Source organism: Alnus glutinosa, chromosome 1, assembly GCF_958979055.1.
Source record: "Alnus glutinosa chromosome 1, dhAlnGlut1.1, whole genome shotgun sequence".
Lineage (NCBI taxonomy): Eukaryota > Viridiplantae > Streptophyta > Magnoliopsida > Fagales > Betulaceae > Alnus > Alnus glutinosa.
In genome coordinates, this window is record NC_084886.1 from 8,794,871 (window position 1) to 8,819,521 (window position 24,651).

Genomic DNA, 24,651 nt, shown 5'->3' on the forward strand with positions numbered 1-24,651 from the left:
GGCCCACGACATATTTTATCACATTGATGGCCTGCAACATATTTTATGGGACAAATAGTCCATATCATAAAGCCCGAAACCCCAAAACGTCTTTTATCGAACCAATAGTCCATGTCTCATTTTATGAAGCTTGTGACCCAAAAGGAGACGGAACCAAAATCAATTGCTATGATTCGCAAGGCTAATTTTCCTGATACCAACTGTAATTTCCCCGAAATTAATTATGGTAATTAATTCAGAGTGTTACATGTAACGCTTGTAATATAAATAACTTAAAGTACTACATATAACAACAAAAATTATAAGTAAATGTAACGGAAAGTAAAATATTGATTTGACCTGAAAGACCAAATACATCAGTGTCATTTTATATCTTGAATACAAACCAGTTATGAGTATACAATACCATTTTAAATACAAATATATCACAAATTATATATATAAATATGTCTCTACAAGTTTTTCACTAAGCATCTCGAGCCTTTCGAGTAGCCTTAGACTGCCCTCATGTGATAACCCTGTTAAACTGTAAAATAAAGATGTTTCACATGTAAAAAAATAACTACACAAGTCTCCGACTTAGTAAATAAATCGCCAACGAAATATAGCTCATGCAGTGAACCTGATCTATATGAAAATAAATAAATAAAATATGGCATTTTATAAATGTCATGGGTTTTGAGTCAATTGGTGGGTGTTCTCTCTGTTATTACGTCGTTAGAGAAATGTAGTACATTTGTAAAATAGTCTGGGCATAATTTCGAGAACAACACGTATAGCAATTTAATGCAAACAAATTATGCTAATGAAGTATACAATATAATAATCATAATAATTTACAGTCCATAACCGTTCTCATATGACCTACATGTGCATTTAACCCTCTTATGATGAGCTTTGCGTGTCTCGCGGGACCTCTGGTACAACACCAATGGTCCAGCGAGGTACATAGCTAGTCACCCTAGTGGCACAATTGGGTTAGACTTCGGGTGATCCACACCACTGGTGATGCAACAAAGAGTGATCGCCATCCGTACATGGTTGCACTGGTTACTCTAGCCAATGGAACTAAGGCATCCTAAATCTATTAACTATGGGGCACATAGTCAATTATATATATTAATATGTATGTAACCCATGTTTTGTACCTATTTTTTCCATAATGGTGCATCATACAACAATTTACAATATAATTAATTGGGAAATATAGTATTGCTCACGATAAGCAGTAAATATCAATGCAATAATAAACCAACATTTATAAAATGTTAGGCTCACAACATAATTTAATGAAGGGCATGTGTATCAAATGCATATTTATAGAAAACAATATCAATGTTTAACAACAATGCATTATTGGTATTTATATGGGAGATTACTTACCTCGAACGATCAAATCCAATCTCTGACGTACTGAAAGGTCAAACTTATCGTCTCTGCAAATCATATTCTAATATTAGTCAAAACACTAAGGAAAATCCCAAAATGATCGATCGTTCCCCAGTGACCGTTCGATCATTACACAACGTTCAATCTTTCCATGAGACCATTTTATCGTTATGCCCCATAAGGTATTTTTATCATTTCAACCTACTAGAAACTAACCTATCTCTTACCCAAGACTCCTAAAGATTACCACACTCTTAAAAGGTACATCATGCATAAAACGTTTAAAAAACCAAGGTCACATACAACTTAAAAACTCCAAATGTCATAACTTTATTTCTATAGTCATATTTCCCTTGCTAGACAACAAAGAAAATGTTGTTATGTGTTGAAATATAGGTATTTTAACAATGTTTTAAGGTTGAAAATAAAGCTAGCCTTTAAAGTTCACATATTTAGTGCAATGGTTAAGCTTATATACTTAAAACATATAACTTTAAACAATTATTAGAGGAAAGAAAACTAGCATGCAATTTAACACATAAAGCAAAGTTTAAACATGAGGAATAAACATAAGTTATGACTAGGTTAAGCTTTATACATCAAAGGTGTGAGTTTTCCAAGCTCAATGAGCACAACCCTTAAGGGTGGCAATCTCTTTCTCTTTTTAGGGGTTAGTATAGAAAAAATGGCGAAATAGGGGTCTATGGTTTATCATATCTCTTTAAATAGACCCATTCCTATGTGTTTGTAATGAAAAAGTCAAGTTTCAAATGCATGCAAAATGTCGCTCGTTGATCAGATCGATCATTTTAAAGAAACGATCAATTGTTAAGTACAAAGTTGAACCGTTCATGTTTGGGCACGGTGTTACAATTGAGTAATTGAGTGTATCAATCCCGCTCAACACTGGGTCATGACAAAACATTTTCCACACAACTCTATTCTTTCTAAAACTTGTCTTTACATTTCATTTTCATAAAATGTTATTCCTTAACACTAGTCTTTCCATTTTTCAAACCCCATTCATTCCTCCCAAATTATTTTATTGTAACCAAGCATGTAAAATATTGTGAAACATACAATGATACAGCTTAACATACTTAAATAACAGGGCTCGAAATCACGAGTACAATACATAGGAATATCACGACATTTAAAAACACATTTCAGTATTGGTAATAACTGTTTTACTTACAACTTTGGCTACAATCCCTCGTTTAAGCGTTAAGTATGTACCACATGTTCGTTTGCATTATATTATGTTCACTAATCAAATATAATCTCTCCCGACAACCCTAACTTTTATCAAAACCCTAAACAACCATTTTGCCCCATGAAAGGCCCTCATTGTTTACATATAACTAGTCTCGTTCTTTACATATAACTAGTCTCGTTCGAATGAACTGGGACCATAGTTACGACTATGGCTCTCTTGGCTTAGCTCGTTCGAATGAGGTTCGAATCGAAGCTTCGACTGGAGCTCTCGGGTACTACCTCGTTCGAACGCTATTACTGTTGTCAGAATGACAACATGCAAAAATAATACTATGACACGAAAAAACTTTCGCAAATCTGTTTTTTAAAATTTCGAAACTCTTTTTGAACACTATATAATCTCATATAACTAAACATGCATCTCAAAACAAAAACTTTTACGTACAAAAATATCATTCATTTTATGAAAACCCTAGTTCTTTATACTTTCCTCAAACCACATTTCAAACAACACAACAACCCCATACAATACTTCAATTCCATTTACATAACAACTTACTAACTCCCTACTTTTAACAAAATCCGACATACATAAATCCGAGGAAATCATAATTAAAGGACGAGGATGTATGAAAATTACATCTTTAGGCTTTTATTTACACTTCTCAGTCCTTCTCTTACTACGTACTTACGTTATCTCTCTTTCTATACACAAAGTCCCTCAAGAAACACTCACAATACTCCCATCATCAGGCTACAAAATGAATAAGCAAAACATGTGAGTTTTGCCTTCAGGGTTGATCTCTTAAATATACAATCTTGTTAACAATGTGTACATGCGCTTGAAAGATATGTTTTCGTTTGAACGATGTTGACTCGTATGTATTAAGTACATGTTGGGCTAGTGCCACATTTCACCGCACAAATTTTGACACGTGGAGATGTTGCTTTGTTCGAATGGCACGTTACCCCGTTCAAATGGGACATGACACTGTGCATTAAAATGCGCGTCTAAACAGTCATTTTGGCCCATGACGAAATCATGACCGTTTATCTTCTCATACCACTTGATTGCAGGCTAACACGTGGAGATGTTATGTTCAAATGACATGTTCTTTTGTTATAATGCAATCAACTCATATTTGATCTCACTCATTTGTTTTCCATGATCACCACTATTTGACACGTGACACTTTGTTATGTTTCTCCCTTCTTCTTCTTCTTCTTTTTTTTTTTTTCCTTTTTTTTTTTTGAGATAATTGATTTGTCACATTTGGGTCTAACCATTCTTAAATTCCTCATGACCGAGACATATAGATATATATATAATGGCTTTTATTGTTAGCATTTAATTTATCCGAGAACTTAAAAAACTTATAATGAAAATCAATGAATTCCAAAGAAATAACATAAAAATATGAGAATTTTGGCTTGATTCATTTTTCTTTTTTTTGAAAAGAAAGCTTCATTGATCCGTGTTAATAAACTTGCTCTGCAAGTACAAATGGACGAACAACCAATAGGCAATCATAAAACCAAACACGATCAAAAGAACTAGAAATAGCCAACTTAGCCAAATTGTGAGCCATACGGTTGGCTTCACAAAAAACATATTGAACCTCTTAATGCTGCATCCTGAGCAGCCGAGAATGAATGTCATCAATCAGATGGCCAAAAGAGCTCAAACAAGGGGAGGCTTGTGGCACCGCCTGCACCACCCGCAATGAATCACCCTCGAAGATAACCGGCTGAAAACCCAACTCAATCCAACCCAACCCAACTCAAGGCTTGATTCCTTATTAAGGGTCATTCAATTGATGAAAATTACAAGAAATTTGAGTGGCTGATTCGGTTTGGTGAAAACAACAATTTTTTGGATGACAATAAATTTGTTATTATCCTGTTAGGTAAAAAAAAGTATTGTTCGCTATATTTTAATACACGTGCCTCTAATACATGAGAGAAGTTTAATCCTCAAATGAAAAAAAATAAAATTCTTTAAATAAACATTTTTTTTTTATGAATAATTTGCTTTTAATAAACTTGCCTTTTAATACTGCAAAAACCGAACTTACGTACTAACGTAGTATTTGAAGAGAGAAAGAGGTGAGGGACTTTTATCATTAAGATGTTGCATAGCCTTAAGCCTCTTTTGCATAATTATGAAGAAAAAAAATGTAAATTGAGTATTTAATATTTATAATTTTTTCTATTTACAAATAGTTTTAATGGTATAAAATTTGGTTGGAAACTTTATGTAGTAAGTTAAAAAAGAAAAAAGGTCATCGAGTTCAACTTTTATAAAAGATTTTGACGGAATCTGTTAATGTGTCATATCAGACCCAATCAAATAATGACACATATCACTTACACTAAAAATAAAATAAAATGGAAAAAAACAAACTTGAGGGGCTTATCGAGCTATCTCATCCGGTCAGCCTGGAGTGGTTGGCCGCTTCCTATTAATATTGGGGATGTTTCGGCCACTCCAATGACCATTGGAAATAGTTCGACTACTCTTAAATGTCAAGGAGTAGTTTCAGTCACTTCTCATTTTTTTTTTTCTTGAAAGAAGTACACATTCACCTCATGCATGCCTTGCTGATCAAGGTGCCGCAATTCATGGCTGTGCAGCTCAAGACTCCGCAGATCATGCAAGCAAAAACTTGCCTTGCACAACCAGCAAGCAACACCCCAAGGATCACGGCCTACAATCATGCACTCGTGATTCTCTGCCTAGACATGACAACAATATTCTCACCAACAGTTATATGTTGCCTTATACTACCAACATATATATTTTACCTAATTGAGCACTCTTCTTTCCATTTGTTGATTGTATTTTTCTTTTCTTGTATTCTAAACATTAGCTGTATAGGAACGATCACAAACCTTTACATTGTAATATTCATTTCAGAACAAATCCTGTAAATCATTATATATAGAATGTATACTGCAGCTTGGAAATTAAGCTTCCAAGTCTGTTTTTCATTCTCTGTTTTTGCATGGTATCAGAGCTCCATTCGGTTCACACCACAATTCTCCACATACCAAACATTCATTCTCACATTGCTCCCAAAGTACAATTGGATGAACAAAACTACATGGCCTGGGTCTTCCAGTTTCGACCCATCATCTACACGAATGATCTGATGGGTATTGTTGATGGTATAAAATTTGGCTGAAAACATTATGTAGTAAGTAAAAAAAAAAACAAGGTCCCTGAGTTCAACTTTTATAAAAGATTTTGACAGAATCTGTTAATGTGTCATATTAGACCCAATCAAATGATGACACATATCACTTACACTAAAAAAAATTAAAATGGAAAAAACAAACTTGAGGGGCTTGTTGAGCTATCTCATTTGGTCGGCTTGGGGTGGTTGGCTACTTCTTATTAGTATTGGGGATGGTTCGGCCACTCCAATGGCCATTGAAAATAGTTCAGCTACTCTCAAATGTTAATGAGTAGTTTCGGTCACTTCTCATTTTTTTTTTCTCAAAAAAAAGTACACATATTCACCTCAAATTACTATCTCAAACAAGCAAAAAATGCCAATATTCCCAATTTTTTTTTTCAAAAAAATACAAAAGAACCCTTTGCCGCTATGTGGCATCGCAAAGACATCCACATGCAACGAGAACAGTAATCTTATCAATGTTAGTCTTAAACGAGTCCATATCACTCCAACAATCTTTATACTGTTAAGACAGCAACACTTGCTGTCCAAGGCTCTACAAATCATGCATGCCTTGCTAATCAAGGTGCCACAATTCATAGTCGTGCAGCTCAAGACTCAGCAGATCATGCAAGTAGAAACTTGCCTTGTACAACCAGCAAGCAACACCCCAAGGATCACGGCCTACAATCATGCACTCATGATTCTCTACCTAGACATGGTAACAATATTCTCACCAACGACTATATGTTGCCTTATACTACCAACTGATATATTTTACCTAATTGAGCACTATTCTTTCCATTTGTCGATTGTATTTTTTTTTTCCTTGTATTCTAAACATTAGCTATATAGGAACGATCACAAACCTTTACATTGTAATATTCATTTCAGAACAAATCCTGTGAATCATTATATGTAGAAGGTATACTGCAGCTTGGACATTAAGCTTCCAAGTCTGTTTTTAATTCTTTGTTTTTGCATGGTATCAGAGCTCCATTCAGTTCACACCACAATTCTCGATCCAATGGCAGACTTTCTCAACTCTCCCAACACCGAAAATTCCATTCCTATCTCCACATCACCTGTTCAACCTCATATTGTCCCTCACATAACCGAAAGCGTTATTGCACCTCTCCACATACCAAACATCCATTCTCACATTGCTCCCAAAGTACAATTGGATGAACAAAACTACATGGCCTAGGTCTTCCAGTTTCGACCCATCCTCTGCACGAATTATCTTATGGGTATTGTTGATGGATCCGAGCCATGCCCACCAAAATTCATTCATGGTCTTATAGTAGATTTTCTAGCACAACTGAACCCTGCGTTCACCGTGTGGGAGAAGAAGCACCAATATCTTCTCAGCTAGTTCATTGCCACACTTTCTGAAAAAGTGCTATCTACAGTCTATGGTCTAGACACCTAAAGACAAGCTGGTGCACCCTAGCAAATCGTTATGTTGCTCCATCCAAAACCAGGATCTAGGAGTTAAGGCGTCAGCTGCAAGGATTACGCCAAGGTAATAAGTCATGTTCTGAATGTATGCATGCTGCAAAAACCTTATCGGATCACCTGGCTATGGTTGGAAAGCCAGTGAACGATAAGGATCTCATATCTTACATAATTGGTGGATTGAATCCACGATACAATGTCTTCATCACCTTCTTTGCGCTGATAACAAAGGATGAGTCTATACCTCTAGAGGATTTTCAAACCTTGCTGATCAGTCATGAACAACTCCTCAACAATTAGAATGATGGATCAGAAGTCACCTCATTTGCACTACATGCACAGAAGTTGAGTCATAGCACTCGCAAGCCCAGATTCAACAATTCTGCAAGGCAAGGGCAGCCCCAGTTTTCCAACTCTAGACAAAACCAATATCGGTTTTCATCTCAGGTGCCTTGATTCTCTTTTCATGCTTCAACTCAACAATTCTCACCTCAAAATAACCCCTTTATAGAAAATGCCTCACCCCAAGGTAAGTCCAATCCTGGCCGTCTTACTTCTCATGATTCTAATCGGCCTCCTTGTCAAATATGTGGAAGAAGCAATCACCAGGCCCTAGACTGCTTCCATCGAATGGACTATGCCTTTCAAGGCCGATACCCCTCAAGCAAGAAGCAGCCCATGGTCTCTCTATCCAATACAAAGGCAGAATATCGCTCCTTAGCCGTAACCACGGCCGAACTCTATTGGCTAAGAATGCTATTTCGAGAACTCCAGGTGTGTCTCACTGCTCCGCCCAAAATCTGGTGTGATAATATGGGAGCCATTGCATTGGCCTCCAATCCCATATATCACGCTCGAACCAAACATGTAGAAGTTGACTACCACTTCATTTGGGAAAAGGTCATTCACAAGGAGATTACCATCAACTACATTTCCACTCACGATCAACAGCCAGACATCTTCACCAAAGGATTCACCTCTGCCCGTTTCCTTTTCCTACATGACAAGCTCATGCTTGTTGCCCTTCCCATCAGCTTTAAAGGGGTTGTTAAGACAACAAGACTTACTGTCCAAGGCTCCGCAGATCATGCATGCCTTGCTGATTAAGGTGCCACAATTCATAGCCGTGCAGCTCAAGACTCCGCAGATCATGCAAGCATAAACTTGCCTTGCGCAACCAGCAAGCAGCACCCCAAGGATCACGGCCTACAATCATGCACTCGTGATTCTCTACCTAGACATGGCAACAATATTTTCACCAACGGCTATATGTTGCCTTATACTACCAACATATATATTTTACCTAATTAAGCACTCTTCTTTCCATTTGTTGATTGTATTTTTCTTTCATTTTATTCTAAACATTAGATGTATAGGAACGATCACAAACCTTTACATTGTAATATTCCTTTCAAAACAAATCCTGTAAATCATTATATATAGAAGGTATACTGCAACTTGGAAATTAAGCTTCCAAGTTTGTTTTTCATTCTCTATTTTTGCATATACAGGGAGGGACGTAATAAATGTTCTTTTCTGGGTTCATACCTTATGCGAATAGGTGTGACGCTCACGGCGGAGCTACATGGTAGTTTGGGTCGTGGCATTCTAAGTCATTATGTTTTTCTTAAGGGATAATTACACTCAACTCCCCTAATTTATCCATGGTGTGGCGATTTACCCCTCTAATATACCAAAATTGGTACATGACCGCCCCGAACTTGCCAACGTGTGGGTTAAGACAGAGACCCTCCCCAAGTCACGTGACTTGCACGTGACCGACTTTCCGTCCAAACGAACGGTCGATTGGACGGAAGGTTGATTTTGCTACACGTCGGCAAGTTCGGGGGGGTCATGTATCAATTTTGGTACATTGGGGGGTAAATCGCCACACCGTGGATAAATCAGGGGGGTTAAGTGTAATTATCCATTTTCTTAATTTATCTTGAGAAATGCATCAGGCGGGTGCATGAGGAAGTGTGGAGATCGAGGCATCCCTATGCAGGAGGAGCAGTGAAGGTTGTCAGTGTGAAGGTTTCGGATATTTCAGTAGCAAGGGTTAACCCGAGTATGAGTTTTGGAGCGTGTGGACAACTGTGCTTGAAGAATTGTTCTTGCTTGGAGCGTGTGGATGTACAAGAGGAAGTTTAACGAACATCCAAACATTGGCAAAAGTTTAATGAATTACATTGGTTAAGGTCTTCAGCCAATCAAGATTCTAGAGAATACAAACTAAAGCGGAAAGAGCAAAAGATAAAAAGAAAGAGAGCCAGAGAGAGTAGTTATATTGATACGACACCCACAATATTATAATGCATACCGAGTCAATCGTTATCTATCTATTTGTGTTAATAGGTTGTTAGTAGTGTGTTAGTAGTAGAGTTATTTTTGTTATGGGTAATTGAAGTGGTGCACGTTGGTAGTTGGGTTGTGCACATCTGGGTTAGTATGTAGTTGGGGTGATAAACAATTCTACAATTCTATCCCCTTTTATTTCAAATTGTAAAGTTGTTGGGATAGCTTCGTAAATTGTGGAGGGATTATTTGAATTTAGGAATTGTTGTTATTGTTGGTAGAATAAGTGCTCGTATGATCAATTAGAATAATTATTTTTAAGTATTATTTTCAAGTTAGGAGTCAAGTTGTATTTCTATTTAAAGAGTTGCTGATGGAATAATAAAGCATGCAAATTTAATCCAAAACCTTGTGTTTGAAAAGGTCTAGGTTCTCTTTGAATCTAAAAGGTCTAAGTCCCTCATAACCTAACAATCTATTAAAACATGTAGGAAGAAGAATTTAGATTCAACTTCTTTTCCTGTTGAAAGGTGCATTACAAGATCCGCTACGCATTCACGTAACATTTTGGTATCAGAGCCAGGTTTTCCAATGGCTGACTTGACGATTAATGATCGGTTACAGACTCTCCAAAAAATGCTTGACGACTTCATCAAGCTTTATTCAGGGAGGCAACTTAGCCAACAAGGGGCTAGTGGATCCGGAGAAACTTCGACGACCACAAAACCCGTTAGTTTGGAAAAATCAATAACACAACCATCACTCAAACCCGATACCATCACATCACCAGAAGCTACACCACCAAAGATCAACCCATCAGCACCACAAACACCCAAAATCACCAAAAAAGATCAAAACCCTAGTGAGCACAGCCACTCCATCCCATGTCGCCGTCTCCTCAGATCGCGCCATCAACATCACCATACCTCTCCTAGTCGTAGTTGCAGTTCTGTCCAACAACCACCACCTTGCACCGACCACCCCAGCCACAAGTCCAAACATTACCGGAGGCAGCACAAACACGCCACCAGCCATGGTGCCAGCCTACATAGCAGTCTCTTTAGGCCACGCCGCTAACACCGCCAAACAAATCGCTCGCCTAGGAAGCGAATGAAGCGCAATTTTTCGACTTTGTCCTCGGGGACAAGGACACTTTCAAGGGGGGGGGGGGAATGATACGACACTCACAAGATTATAATGTATGTCAAGTCAATCGTTATCTATCTATTTGTGCTAGTAGGTTGTTAGTAGTGTGTTAGTAGTAGAGTTCTTTTATTTATGGGTGATTGAAGCGGTGCACGTTAGTAGTTGGGTTGTGCACATCTGGGTTAGTATGTAGTTGAAGTAATAAACAATTCTACAATTCTATCCCATTTTATTTCAAATTGTAAAGCTGTTGGGATAGCTTCGTAAATTGTGAAGGGGTTATTTGAATTTAGGAATTGTTGGTATTGTTGGTAGAATAAGTGATCGAGTGATTAACTAGGATAATTATCTTTAAGCATTATTTTCAAGTTAGGGGTCAAGTTGTATATTCTATTTAAAGAGTTGATGATGGAATAATAAAGCATGCAAATTTAATCAAAAACCTTGTGTTTGAAAAGGTTTAGATTCCCTTGTAATCTAAAAGGTATAAGTTCCATCAGAATCTAAGGTCTAGGCTCCTTCAGAACCTAACAATCTATCAAAATAGGTAGAAAGAATAATCTAAATTCAGTTTATTTTCCTATTGAAAAGTGCGTTACAAGATTCGTTACGCATTCACGTAACATATATATATTATGGATGTGGTAATAATACTTGAAAGCTTATATAGTTGCTAATGCATCATTATGTATTTCCTTTTTGTGGCACTAGCTACTTATATACTTTCTAAGGCGATATATTGTACTTCAATATGATATACTTTTACCAATACAGTCTTGCTTTTTATATGCGTCTCTAGTTTAGTTGTCGTTGTTAAACTTCTGGCGTTTGCAATTTGTAAGGGAGCAAGAGTACTTAATAAATTGGATGGTTTGTCCTTGTTGATAGAATGTTTCTATCTCATAGTTAGGGTAGCGTAATTATCATGATATAATTGGGATAACATGTCAGTAAATTTATAGTAATCATATATTTAGGATGACGCGATTGTAAAAAGAAAAAAAAAAGGCTCTAAGTGTTGATTTAAAAATTAATTTTTATTATCATATTATCAAATTGTATGCTAGTCGTATAACAGAATATACACGGAACATAACCTCGATTTTTAAGAAAAAGAAAAATGTAAGTAGATTATAAAACGACTCATGTTAGATGAATACCAATTAGTGATCACATCGTTTTATTTATTTTTAATAGTTCATCGACAACTAGTCTTTTAAATAGCCACCACACGAGACACATCACGAATACTAAAATATACGTAACTTTGTTGAATCAAGAATTCTAAGTTTTGAATCTTTGTTTTCTGCTCCTTGTATATAATAATTTCCAATCTTTGAATTTTATTTATGCTCTTTGCATATAAGAATTTCCTCTAAGAAGTCAATTGCATATACAAGGAGAACAGTTGGTAGCCATTAATAATTATCAAGGTATGTGGAATATTCCAAAATCCAGGAACAAGTTCAAGAAGATCAACCTCTTTCAAATATACAATCAAGCAATTAATCAAGGGAAGCCCAATATATATATATATAAGTTTAAAGAAGAGTAGAGGTTTTCATGTTTTTATTGGTTTTTTTCTTTAGCTAGCCACTACATTTTGTTTTAATTATTCTTTTTTAAATGAGAAATGATATAATTATATTTCTTATATATTTATTATACATCTCCATACAATTAAGTTTTAAATCCACTATTAAATTTATGGAAACCAATATAAATCTCATAAATTTAATGCTCCGTTTGTTTCGACGTAAAATATTTTCGGCGAAATCATTTTCAGAAAAAATGATTTTCTCGAAAATATTTTTCGGCGTTTGGCTCGCATGAAAAAATTACGAAATGCGAAAATCAGAGTTTGACAAATGCCACCGGAATCCGGCAACGTCCGGTCGCCGTTGCCTGATTTTAGCGAGAAAGTTTGGTTGGGATCCGGCCGAATCTAGACAGATCCAATCAAATCAATGGCTGGATCCGGTCGGAACCCGGCCATTTTGGCCAGATCCAGCCGGAACTCGGCCATTTTGCCCAGATCTGGCCGGATCTCGGCCGTTTTGGTCAGATTCGGCCGAATTTCGGCCATTTTGGCTAGATTCGGCCGGCTTCTGACCATGACCGAAATCCGACAATATTTCAGCTAATTTTGATAGGAATTTGGTCCGTCGGCATCCGGCGACAGTGGTCGGATGTCACCGGATTCCGGCGCCTGCAGAATTCCAACAACCGGATGTTGCTGGACTCCGGCGCCGGCTGGATTCTGACGACCGACAATTGCTGAATTCCGACAATCGATTATCAAACGTGCATGTAAGGACGAAGAGTTTAATTTCGAGAAATAATTTACGGTTTTCCAAAAATTTAAAAAGTTTTTACGGTCAAACTGAAAATAATTTTAGTTGACCATTATTTTAGCTCCTACCAAACACCATAAAAATCATTTTTCATAAATTATTTTACGCCGAAACAAACGGAACATAAATATAAATTTAAAAATAAAAAATATAAAAAAGAATTAAAAAATAATATCATTTCTCGTTCTAAATAATGGGCGGCTATAAGTCGCCAAGTGCCAACTATGCTCGGAGGAATCAGCAAGGCTGTCCTTTTACTGGCATGAATATTCTCCCCATTTTATTGGAAAAAAAATGGTTAGGTGAAGAGTTATCCACCTCTATTTAAGGAACCAACCGAGAACCCCTCCCCGGTATCTCTCCCTCCTACAAGATCTCTACCAAGTTCCTTCTCTCTCCTCTCAAAGAAGCCATGTCTCTCCTCTCTGATCTCATCAACATCGACCTCAGTGAGACCACTGACAAGATCATTGCTGAGTACATATGGTCTCTTTCTCTCTCGCACACTCGTAATATTAATTATTATTATTTTTAATATTTAACGCAAAATTTTACTGTTTTTCTTATTATAGGATTGGCGGATCTGGTTTGGACTTGAGAAGCAAAGCAAGGGTAGGCTCTTTTTCCTGTCTTTACTGTTTAAGTTACTGTAGATTTTTTTATTTTTATTTTTTATTTTTGAATATATGATCATATTTTTTGTTTATCTCTAAGAAAAAAATATTTATGTTACATATATTATATATTAATTTATATGCATGCGTTACAGACTCTGCCTGGACCGGTGACAGACCCAGCCAAACTCCCAAAGTGGAACTACGACGGTTCAAGCACAGGCCAAGCCCCCGGAGAAGACAGTGAAGTCATCATATAGTATGCATCGCTAACCACCCTATTATTCTGTGCCACCCATTGATCGCGCATATGTTGTTATTGATCGACGGTCCTGATCGGGGGAGTATCTCGATCGAGTCTCTTTCTCCAAGATTCTTAATTATTTACGTTACTTACGGAATATCCGGTGTCTAATTTTGGGTTTTCCGTGAATCAGTCCCCAGGCTATCTTCAAGGATCCATTCAGGAGAGGAAACAACATCCTGGTACCAATTATTGGTCTTCCACGTGGATACATACTTTTGACTTTTAGTCTTTTGATCCGTGATTTTCGGTGTTATATTAAAGAATCCAGCATTTTTCAATTTTCATTTGAAACGTAGGTCAAGGGGTAATAATGTATTTTTGTCGTGAAAATAGGTGATGTGCGATGCATATACACCAGGCGGCGAGCCCATTCCCACCAACAAACGGTTCGATGCTGCCAAGATTTTTAGCCACCCTGATGTTGTCCATGAGGAGCCCTGGTACTAAACTCATACAACCTCTCAAAAAAAAAAAAAAAAACTCATACAACCGTACAATTTTTTTCTTTATCCACCCATTTGTGTATTTACTAGTTCAAGGGGGGGGAAAAAACGATCTTAAGTGAAATGAATGAGGGTTGTTTTTTTTTTTTTTTGGTTATATTTAAATGATGTGATAATATTTTTATCATTAAATATTTAAAATCTAATATGATAAATTATCCTCATTTCCAAGGTATGATCAATAAATTATGTCTCTTAAATTTAGAAAGTGACATTCGAACTCCACAAACTTCATAACAGTGATTCTTAGCACTATTCCTTATTTATTTATTTATTTATTTATTTTCTATCTTTTGAACGAAAACTACGTCACATGCAAAGCGCTGACATTTTCGAATTTAATCGCCCCAAAATGCCAGATCAGCGTTTTTGTATGAATAGTTTACAAACCCTTTTTTTTTAAAAGCAAACTTTGACCTTTTTAAAGATAAAACACGCACCTTTTGGGGTTGTTTACCCACCGAGTCACGTGTACAAAATGTTACCACATGTACAAAATGCCAACTCAACTTTACACCCAACATAAAAAAAATAATAAAAAAAAAAAAAAATTTAAAAAAAAGCCTTTAAAACTTTTAAGTGTCGAAGAAGCATTTAGGGGTGGTAATTAAGGTCACCCCTTAACCTGTGGGTGTGGCTTCACTCCCTTGGCAATTTTTGGGGAGGGCTTGGGTTGCTACTAACATATTGGGGGTGGCCAAGCTACCATTTGGGAGTTTTGGGGGTGACCCGACCACTGTCACCACAAATTTTTGGCCATCCCTTGATATTTCATAAGTGGTCCAGCCACTCTCATAAACGTTTTTAAAAGTTAATAATTAGTTATTTGGTGGCATTTGAGTGCAACTTTTTAAATTTTGAAGGTGTAAGTGTCAAATTGATGATTATTTATTTATTATTTGTTGTTACGAATATGACAATTGTATTGACATGAGTGTCTTTTTCGATGGTCCCAAATGGAGAGACAAAATTGCCATTATCATTACATTGGAAAATAATGGTTAGGGGCTGTGGTAGGGGAGTTTCAACTACCGTGGGGAATGGTTAGGTGTTAGATCAAGTCAAAGATTTGAAAGCAAAAATGGAAGAACATGAGGAGCTACACGTCACACAATTTTAATTGGTGTTTATAGAAAATTGTTAATTAATTGTTGTATTGAAATCCTTAAGCAGTAAGCGCTAATCAATACGATGAATGCTTAAATGCTTTGCTCAATCTTATTCTTTGGCCCATGGGATTCCGTCGCTTCAACTTCTGGATCGAATATTATACGTATAAATTAACAATAGTGCTTTATATATGTACAAAATAATAATAATAATAATAATAATAATAATAATAACTGAGCTACTTTATTAAAGTAATTGAGTAGTGGGTGGATGGATTGGTGGGCTTCTGTGTGTGATTGTAAGCTCAACAACATTCCTTTGATAAATAATGGGGAAAAAAAAAATTGGAATAGCAAACTTGGAAATTACTAATCCTATTAAGATCGTGGAAAAATACTGATTTGGCTCGGTGTTCTTGAAGTAGAATAAGACAAAAGGTAATTACATTTTCACACTTTTCATTTGGATTTGACTATCTCCCGTGAACAAATTACTAGAGATTTTCTATGAAAAAATAAACGTAGAAAATTGTAAATTTGAGAAGGATTTCAATTAATTTTTCTCTAAAGACAATCTCTATTGTTCAATTTTATTTTATTTTATTTTATTTTATTTTTTTTTTTTCAGGGGATGGAAGCCAAATCCTTTTCATTTACCATCATTTATAAAAGTGCTATTTGCTTTTAATTTTTGTTTATGGCTGTTGAATAATTTTCATTTAATTTCTTCTTTTTTTTTCTTTTTTCTTTTTTGAACCACTTGTGTTTTGAGTTTTTGTACGGCTTAACAAGAACATTTTATCCCCTGGCCTTTTCATTGAATGCCTACAAATGCATGCATGTATGTTCTGATTATACTATCTATTTCAACTGAAAAACATGCTCGATTTTGTGATTAGGTATGGCATTGAGCAAGAGTACACTCTTCTTCAAAAGGATGTCAAGTGGCCTCTTGGATGGCCTGTTGGTGGCTACCCTGGCCCTCAGGTACTACCATTCATTTTTATTGTTATTTATGATTTTCTTGAAAACATCCTAATGCATGCCCATTAACATCTTTATAGAATCAAAGAATTGGGATGCCTACTTCTTATGGCATTTGACTGTAAGATCGAAGAATGGAATCAGGGGTCCGGACTCGGGAGGGATTATGATTATGTCCATTTCATTTAAAACAGATATCATGGTCATGATTAAAGTTAGTAGATCTAATAGTATACATGATATCACATTATTTAATTTTTTTAAAAGATGTATTAATATTAACATTATGTATACTGTTTGATGCCCCAATTTTAAATTTTGACTATTCATTTCATCGAAAAATAGAGATAATCCTATTCTAGCCGGGAGGGGCCACGTCCCAATTTTGAACATATATATATATATTATTTGCCTAAAAATTAGGTTTGATTGTTTATTCATGCTTTGACATTCTCGTATTTGCTGTTTGAATTATTGATAGTAAGACAACAAAATTGTTGGGATCTCTATCCTCGAAAATAAGGGAAACAGATCCTCTCCTGTTCAAATGAACTGGAGAGTATTCAGTTCCTTCCAATTTAGGGGTATTTTTGTCTTTTCACATTTTTTAGACAAAAATACCCTTACACTATAAGGGACCGGATACTCTCCCGTTCATTTGAACCGGAGAGGATCCTACTACAAAAATAAGATCCTGTTGATAAACCAATTAAATTCATATTTCCTATTTTTGTATCCATGTAGGGTCCCTACTATTGTGGTATAGGGGCAGACAAGGCACTTGGTCGTGATATAGTGGATTCACACTATAAGGCCTGCCTCTATGCTGGAATTAACATCAGTGGAATTAATGGGGAAGTTATGCCAGGCCAGGTGAGCTCAGTTCAAACTATATTCTTTATTTCTTTCTTCCTCCACTATTAAGAGATCATAATTTGTTGGCGTGAAATTGATCTTCACATATTTCCTGTTAATGGCTGTGATGATCTGGGGGTGAAACAGTGGGAGTTTCAAGTCGGTCCTGCTGTCGGTATTTCTGCTGGGGATCAGTTATGGGTTGCTCGATACATTCTTGAGGTTTGTTCAAAGACACTAGTGAATGTTTAGTTGGCATGTAGTGTTTTGCTTTCTTTCTAATCTTTCAGTTTTCTTGGTAAAACAGAGGATCACAGAAATCGCAGGAGTTGTGCTTTCGCTTGACCCCAAACCAATCCAGGTTTGTTTAGCCACTGCAACTATGACTAATTTCTTTCTTCTTTTTGGATATTTCACTTTTTTATTTTATTTTTTATTTTGAAAGAAAAATAATGCAATAGACAAATAAAAAGCGGAATAAATAAAGATACAAAGAATTGCGCGGTTCTACTAAGTCCACAAAATAAAGTTCAAAGGATTACATTTTGCTTTTTTTTTTTTGGTGTGATGTTTATAATATAACAGACTCCTATTTATAAGAGAATTAATGTAAATGCGAATAATATAAATAGACTTCCAAGTACAACAAGGTAATAATTTTTAACTGTGACTAAGTGATAGACTTCAACTTAACTAGGAGCTTGTTTGATAAGCCACAATACATTACAGAATAGTGGCTGTCACCATTCACAATTTTTTTTATTTTATTTTTACACTTTCCAAAAATAATCAACATCTAAACATTCTCATTTTTTTCACTTTTTTATATCACTTCAATAATTTTTTATTATTATTCAAATAAAATAATTCACTACAATACAATTTTTTTTCTTCACTTTTTTATACAAATTCTTTTTATTTTATATCACATCATCACTTTGTACTAATTTCAAAATTAACAACCCACTACTCTGTTCTATTATGTTCTTTGCCAAACAAGCCTTAGATTACAGTTTTCAACTGTGACCAAGTGATAATCTTCAACTTTAGTTAAGTCATGGTAGTTAGCTGACCGTAAGTAGATGATAGTCTTCATCTGAAAGACATGTATCTTCATCATTAAACAACACATTTTTTTCGATGAATTTTGGATAAAGTGATCCTCCTTAGCATTAGCCCTATATATATCATTACCATCCATTTCTGCTCGGGCAACAAAATCACTTGCTGTCCTCTCATGTTGTCGGCTTAATGTTTTATTCGTTTCTTTATTTTATTATTATTTTATTTTTTCTGTTGAATAAACAGGGTGACTGGAATGGTGCTGGTGCTCATACTAACTACAGGTAGTTGCTTAACCAAATTTAACGTGCTTCTGCAATTGAGCCGTTGAAAACTTGTTAAGATTATTGCATGTAAAGCAAGTTTTGATCGTTTGGGTTTGTTGTTCTTTATACTTAAGCACCAACTCAACGAGGAATGACGGTGGCTTTGAGGTGATCAAGAAGGCCATAGAAAAGTTGGGTTTGCGCCACAAGGAGCACATTGCTGCCTATGGAGAAGGCAATGAGAGGAGATTGACAGGTCGCCATGAGACTGCTGACATCAACACTTTCTGTTGGGTAAGTTTAATCTTTTTCTTCGTTTCACAATCATCGTATTCTGTGTTAATAATGTTTACACTAATCTGTGTTTCATCCAACAAAAACAGGGCGTTGCGAACAGGGGTGCGTCCATCCGTGTTGGCCGTGACACTGAGAAAGATGGAAAAGGTCAGCATTTGTGTTTGTCTTGTTGCCTTCCCTTCCATTCCTCCGATGTTTCTTTCACATATTTATTCTAATAAATCATTACTTATTTGAAAAAATATATAATAATTTTACTACTATTTTGAATAAGGGAAGCCCAACACGTTAAATATTTAAATTAAAATGAGATTAATCGTAAAGTTAAGATTTGAACTTATGACGTTTTGCTATAGGCGCACCTACATTGTTAGTTGGGAGATCTTTGGCAGCTCCAAATTTTTCTACAATCCCTATAAAAACACTATTTTCTATACTATGGCCCGTCAACGTTAACTTTTCATACCCCATACAAGTTCAAGACGTGTGCTTTTATTTTACATCAACGTGCGCACATATACATAGAGAGATTTTATGTATCTATATATTTATTTGTTTATGAAGGTTCGGACGCAAAAAAAATTTTGATTCCATCCTTGTATCTATCTCTTATATTATGTTAAATCATCACTTATTCTAAAAGTTCAAAATAAGATGAATGAATATAATCATTTAATTTATATTTTAAAATTATTGCTCATTATGCTAATAATAATTATAATCGCTTTGCTATGATAATTGGCAGGCTACTTTGAGGACCGGAGACCAGCATCAAACATGGATCCCTATGTTGTCACTTCCAAGATTGCTGAAACCACTATTCTCTGGAAGCCTTAGAAGGGACAGTGAAGTCTGAAAGATAAGAGGAAGTTAAGAGTTCATGTGAATAATTGTGTCTCTCTTTCTTTTTCTGTCTCTTATCTCTCTCTCTCTCACGCACGCATGTGTGCGTGTGCATTTGTCTTCTGCTTGGATTGGTTCGTTGCTGTTCATAGGGTTGGGTCTTGCAATTTGGTTGAATTGTCTCGTATGTGGTTGTGGTCAGATCAAACTTAATAAAGAGTGGTAATTTAGTTGGTTGTACTTCTCGTGTGGTTACCTTCAAGTTTTCACCAATCTTTTCGCCACATCAAGATTCTCTTCGGTTGGATTTCAACCGAAGAGGAGCCGGTCCCTTATTCTGAGGGGTAGTTTTATAATTTTAGCATAAAGAACTGGCTCCTCTCCAATTCATCTCAATTGAAGATAATCTTGGTCCATTTTCATCAGGTTAAGTGGCTAAACATAATGCTTCTATAAAGATGCTTTATTATATGGACTCCAGATCTATTTGAAGATTCCCATCATCAAATCAAGTGCAACGTTGGATAATATCAAGGCATATGCTTGTCTTTCGTGTTGAATGATATCTAAATTTTGTTATGGAAATTTTGAAAATATTGTCTAAAAGCACGTATTTTAGTGATTTATAAGTGCTTTAGGTTCTTCGTAGATAACCCTGGCCCCTCTAAATTTTAGAATTAATAAACTAGACCCTCTTATACTTGGGGTGTTGCAACTTGCAACTCCACTTTGCAATGCAAAAGGACAAAGCCCTCTCTTTTCAATTTTTTGAGCAGCACGTGTAAGCATCCAAGTCTATTTAATTAGAGAACAATGACACTATGAATGACATTTTATAATAGATTTGGGATGAGTAATGCTATAAATCGTAATTTTATTTTCTTATTATTATTATTATTATTATTATATTTTGTTAATATGACAGCTTCAATCAACTTATTTATTTTTTTAACAATGATTAATTGATAATGCCACGTCAACATTAATAAAAGTAGATAAATATATATATTTACATATTTTGTACGTCTCATGTCCATTTCCGTACGATATTTTTAAAAATTAACTATTGAATTTGTAAAAAATAATAATAGACCGTATATATACATTTAGTAGGTCTCAAAAAAGTATGATTGTCTAGCACTACTGATCCCTGATACATTAATGTCTTTATAACTAACCATAAATTGATGTGTTATTTTTAAAATTTGCTAATAAGTTTAGTTAGGTAATAAAGAAGTGGAAGAAATGTATAAAGAAGGAGAAGAAGATTAAAAACAATTTTATTTTAAGTCAAAAATCACGAAAAAATATATCTTCTCATCATACTTCATAAGGCAAATAAAGGAAGATCATGATCCTCTACAATTCTTAAGGAACCTTATAAGTGTTCTTATAACCCTAACCATTATTTTCAAGTTAGATGGTTTATTTCCAACTCACTATTTATTATATTTACCAACTCACTATTTATTATATGAGAGGTTTAATATGTAAGTTTGTAAATAGATTATAGTAAAATTTGTAGAATTTCAAAAATTTGTCTTAATGTATTTACCAACTTATTATTTATTATGGCTATTATGTTAAGAGTAATGCTATACACACACTTTTATTCTATTTTGTTAACGTGACTTCGCTAATCAATCATTTTTTTTTTCTAGAAGGGCCGGTTGAAAGTGCTACACTACCAAAGCGAGATAAAATTGTTGTTTTCGAACATTTTTCATTTTCTTATGTTAAATAATAAATATGATAATAATTGAATCTTGAAAATAAATTCAAGGATTTGAAGACTCTACAAAGAAAGGTGAATATGACTAGAAAAAAGAATAAAGAAGAAAAGTTTATGTACCATTTTTAAAATACCATTAGACTGTCAATATCTCTTCAAACTTTAATTTATGTCAATGTCTCTCCAAATAATTTTGTTGGTATTTTGAGAAATACATTTTAACGCAAATTAAAATTTGGAAGGAATATTGACAATTGAGTAATAATTTAATAGGAGTACTTGAACTTTTCAAAAAAAGAAAAAAAAGAAAAAAGAAAAAGACCTCTCAATTATCTTGGGGCTTTCAGCCAACCACGTTTTACCTTGGATGGGCCTAAGAGTGGATCATTGCACGTAACAAAGGCCCTGCCCATCCCCGAACCGAGGTTCTGCACATGCCAAACCTAAGCAACACATGGTTTAAGACTTCAAGTAAACTCGCACACGGACACTCGGTTTCACTCCCACTGCCCCTGCCCGGCGCCCCCAGTCACTCACAGAAGCCCATCTTATCTCCCTTCCGTCCCAAATGGACCTCTCGCGCCTTCTTTAGCTCTTTGTGCCGTTCCTTTTCTCTCTTCAGTGTTTAGGCACGGTCCAAATCTAGGGTTTCGCAGAACCTATTAAATAAGGTATGTCCCTTCTCTCTCTCTCGCTGGCATGCATTGGACGGTGATTTATCTGAAAATGGATTGAATGCGCAATTTATTTCGTTTTGTTTGCGATGGAAGTAGAGAAAGAGGTGAAGTTTTTAATCTTTTGTAAGTTGTAAGGACGAGAAAGCCGAGGAATGAAAGAAGTATTGAAGATTCAAAATATTTTGATTAATGGTTATGTTTTCAAGCCGATTACGACTTGCAGACAGTATTGGAAATGTATCAAATTCTTTGATAACACGTTAATCACTCTTTGTATTTCCACCCTCCGTTGTTTCTTCATCAGATAACATTAAATAGAAAAAAAAGGTAAAAGAGAAAGCATATGGTTGGTTCTGTAATTAAATTCGCAAGTGATGTTTGAAATTTAGAAAATAAGGATGTTTTATTGGAAAAAGATAACACAGAATACATTAAATGCGCGCTGGTTTTTTTACTTCTTCATTTATGTGATGAACGCACACAGTAGTACACAGTACACAGACACATTTGTATGTATAAGAGAATGCCCTCGTACAAAAAATATATACACACACATTACCATAAACAGAGTTGAATCAATCACAGTGGAACAACCCTTTTTTCACTTGAACCAATTAGGGTAATGGGGTGATTGTGGCATTTTAAATAATTGTTTAACACATTGAGTATGAAGTAATTGAGGTGTGCAACGGTGCAGGTAGTAGAAAATTAAGAGGTAACGATGTATGCAAGGAGAATAAAGTGCAGACATCAGAGATGGGGGTTAGCTTTTCAGCCTTCCAAAGATTTGAGTAGGCCAAACTGTGTAGAACATGCTTCTTCTCAATCTTTGAGTCGTACACCTTTAGCAAGAAGCCACTCTTCACATAATAGTTTGATTAGAAGACATTTGTTAGATTCTATTACACCTAGGGGTCTTGCTGGTGGTAGTAGTTACAGTAGCTTCCATGGGAGGCTTGCAACGTGTTTAAAGAGCAGACAGTTACGTGTCTATAGTTCTGAAGGCGATGGAAGGAACACAAGTGAGGATGAACATATACCCATTAAAGATGGGAGTAACTTTGATAAGGGAAAGACTTGGCGAGAAAAAGTTAGCGAAGATGTGAGGCGTTCTGATGCGCATGCTCGGCTTGGGGAACAGGATCAGAAAGAGTGGCTTAAAAGTGAGAAGCTTGCTATTGAGAGTAAGAAGAAGGAATCTCCTTTTCTGACCAGACGTGAGAAGTTCAGAAATGAGTTTTCGCGGAGGATTGTTCCGTGGGAGAAGATATCAGTATCATGGGACACATTTCCTTACCACATTCAGTAATTACTACTTGCTCACATCTTTTATCGTTGAAATTATGAGATTTTTTCAGTAATTGGAAGTTTTATTTTCTTATAGTGAACACACCAAAAATACTTTGGTGGAATGTGCCGCTTCTCATTTGAAACATAAGAAGTTCACTGCTTCTTATGGTGCTCGGTTGACGTCTTCAAGTGGGAGAATATTGCTTCAGAGCATTCCAGGTTGGTCATTGACCCTATCCAATTTCTCAAGACACATAGGGCTTGTTTGGCAAGAGCAATAAAATTTTCTCTTCCCCTCTTCATTTATTCCAAAAACAATCAACTTCAAAATATTTTAACTTTATATCACATCAATAATTTTTTATTATTATTTAAATAAAAAAAATTCACTACAATTCAAAACTTTTTCACTTTTCTATGCAAATTCTTTTTACTTTATATCACATCTATCACTTCCAACTCCACTACCAATTCCCCTTCCCTTACCAAACAAGGCCATACTTATCTTTACTTGTGCTTATTAGAAGAAGGGATATAATATTTCTACAGGCACTGAACTTTACCGAGAGAGATTAGTGAGAGCACTTGCACGTGATCTACAAGTTCCCCTACTGGTGCTTGACAGCAACGTTCTCGCTCCTTATGTAAGATTGGTGATAACTTTTATATTTTATACTAGTCAAGTTTTTACTTTGTTAATGTCATTGAAGGTAAGGTTGTGATTATTATTTCTTTGTTGATTTTGGAGCAGGATTTTGGTGATGATTTTGCATCAGAGTGTGAATCAGATGATGAAGATGCAGAATCTGGGGAGGAGTGTACTTCGGAATCGGAGGTTGAGGATGAGAATGATGCGAGCAATGAAGAAGAGTGGACTAGCAGTGGTGAGGCAAGTGCTCATGGTAGTGATATTGATGAAGTTGATGTGCAAGCAACTGCTGAAGCAGCCCTCAAGAAGCTTATTCCCTACAACCATGAAGAGTTTGAAAAGGTATTGGTCTTTTGGAGTACTGGGATTTCATGTTAAATTGGAGTCATATTTTGGCATAGTGGAAAATGTAACTTGACATAAATAT

The 24,651-nt window shown here is 35.6% G+C and overlaps 2 protein-coding genes across 3 annotated transcripts in view; both read left to right on the forward strand.

The window, feature by feature from the left end:
- The first annotated feature begins 13,315 nt into the window (after positions 1-13,315).
- On the forward strand, positions 13,316-20,116 carry LOC133870871 (glutamine synthetase nodule isozyme). The gene is made up of 13 exons (XM_062308123.1): positions 13,316-13,522; positions 13,609-13,648; positions 13,806-13,909; positions 14,088-14,136; positions 14,291-14,397; positions 16,469-16,556; positions 17,298-17,426; positions 17,556-17,630; positions 17,716-17,769; positions 18,717-18,754; positions 18,871-19,030; positions 19,120-19,180; positions 19,779-20,116. Exons 1-13 carry the CDS (start codon positions 13,449-13,451, stop codon positions 19,868-19,870), a joined length of 1,071 nt encoding a protein of 356 aa, XP_062164107.1. The 5' UTR covers positions 13,316-13,448; the 3' UTR covers positions 19,871-20,116.
- Positions 20,117-22,096: 1,980 nt separating this feature from the next.
- Positions 22,097-24,651, forward strand: part of LOC133870878 (uncharacterized) — a 30,304-nt gene continuing 27,749 nt past the window's right edge. For both annotated transcript variants that reach the window (XM_062308136.1, XM_062308145.1), the window contains exons 1-5: positions 22,097-22,279; positions 22,983-23,590; positions 23,670-23,794; positions 24,125-24,219; positions 24,327-24,566. In XM_062308136.1, coding sequence (XP_062164120.1) covers positions 23,007-23,590; positions 23,670-23,794; positions 24,125-24,219; positions 24,327-24,566 — 1,044 coding nt within the window. In that variant the 5' untranslated portion in view covers positions 22,097-22,279; positions 22,983-23,006. The remainder of the gene's footprint in view (positions 22,280-22,982; positions 23,591-23,669; positions 23,795-24,124; positions 24,220-24,326; positions 24,567-24,651) is intronic.

Bases quoted from the DNA above. Each gene is read 5' to 3' on its own strand.
- LOC133870871 (XM_062308123.1), top strand. From the start codon at position 13,449: ATGTCTCTCCTCTCTGATCTCATCAACATCGACCTCAGTGAGACCACT. The intron at 14,137-14,290 runs GTACCAATTATT...TCGTGAAAATAG, and splicing joins GGAGAGGAAACAACATCCTG to GTGATGTGCGATGCATATAC. The intron at 18,755-18,870 runs GTAGTTGCTTAA...TTTATACTTAAG, and splicing joins GGTGCTCATACTAACTACAG to CACCAACTCAACGAGGAATG.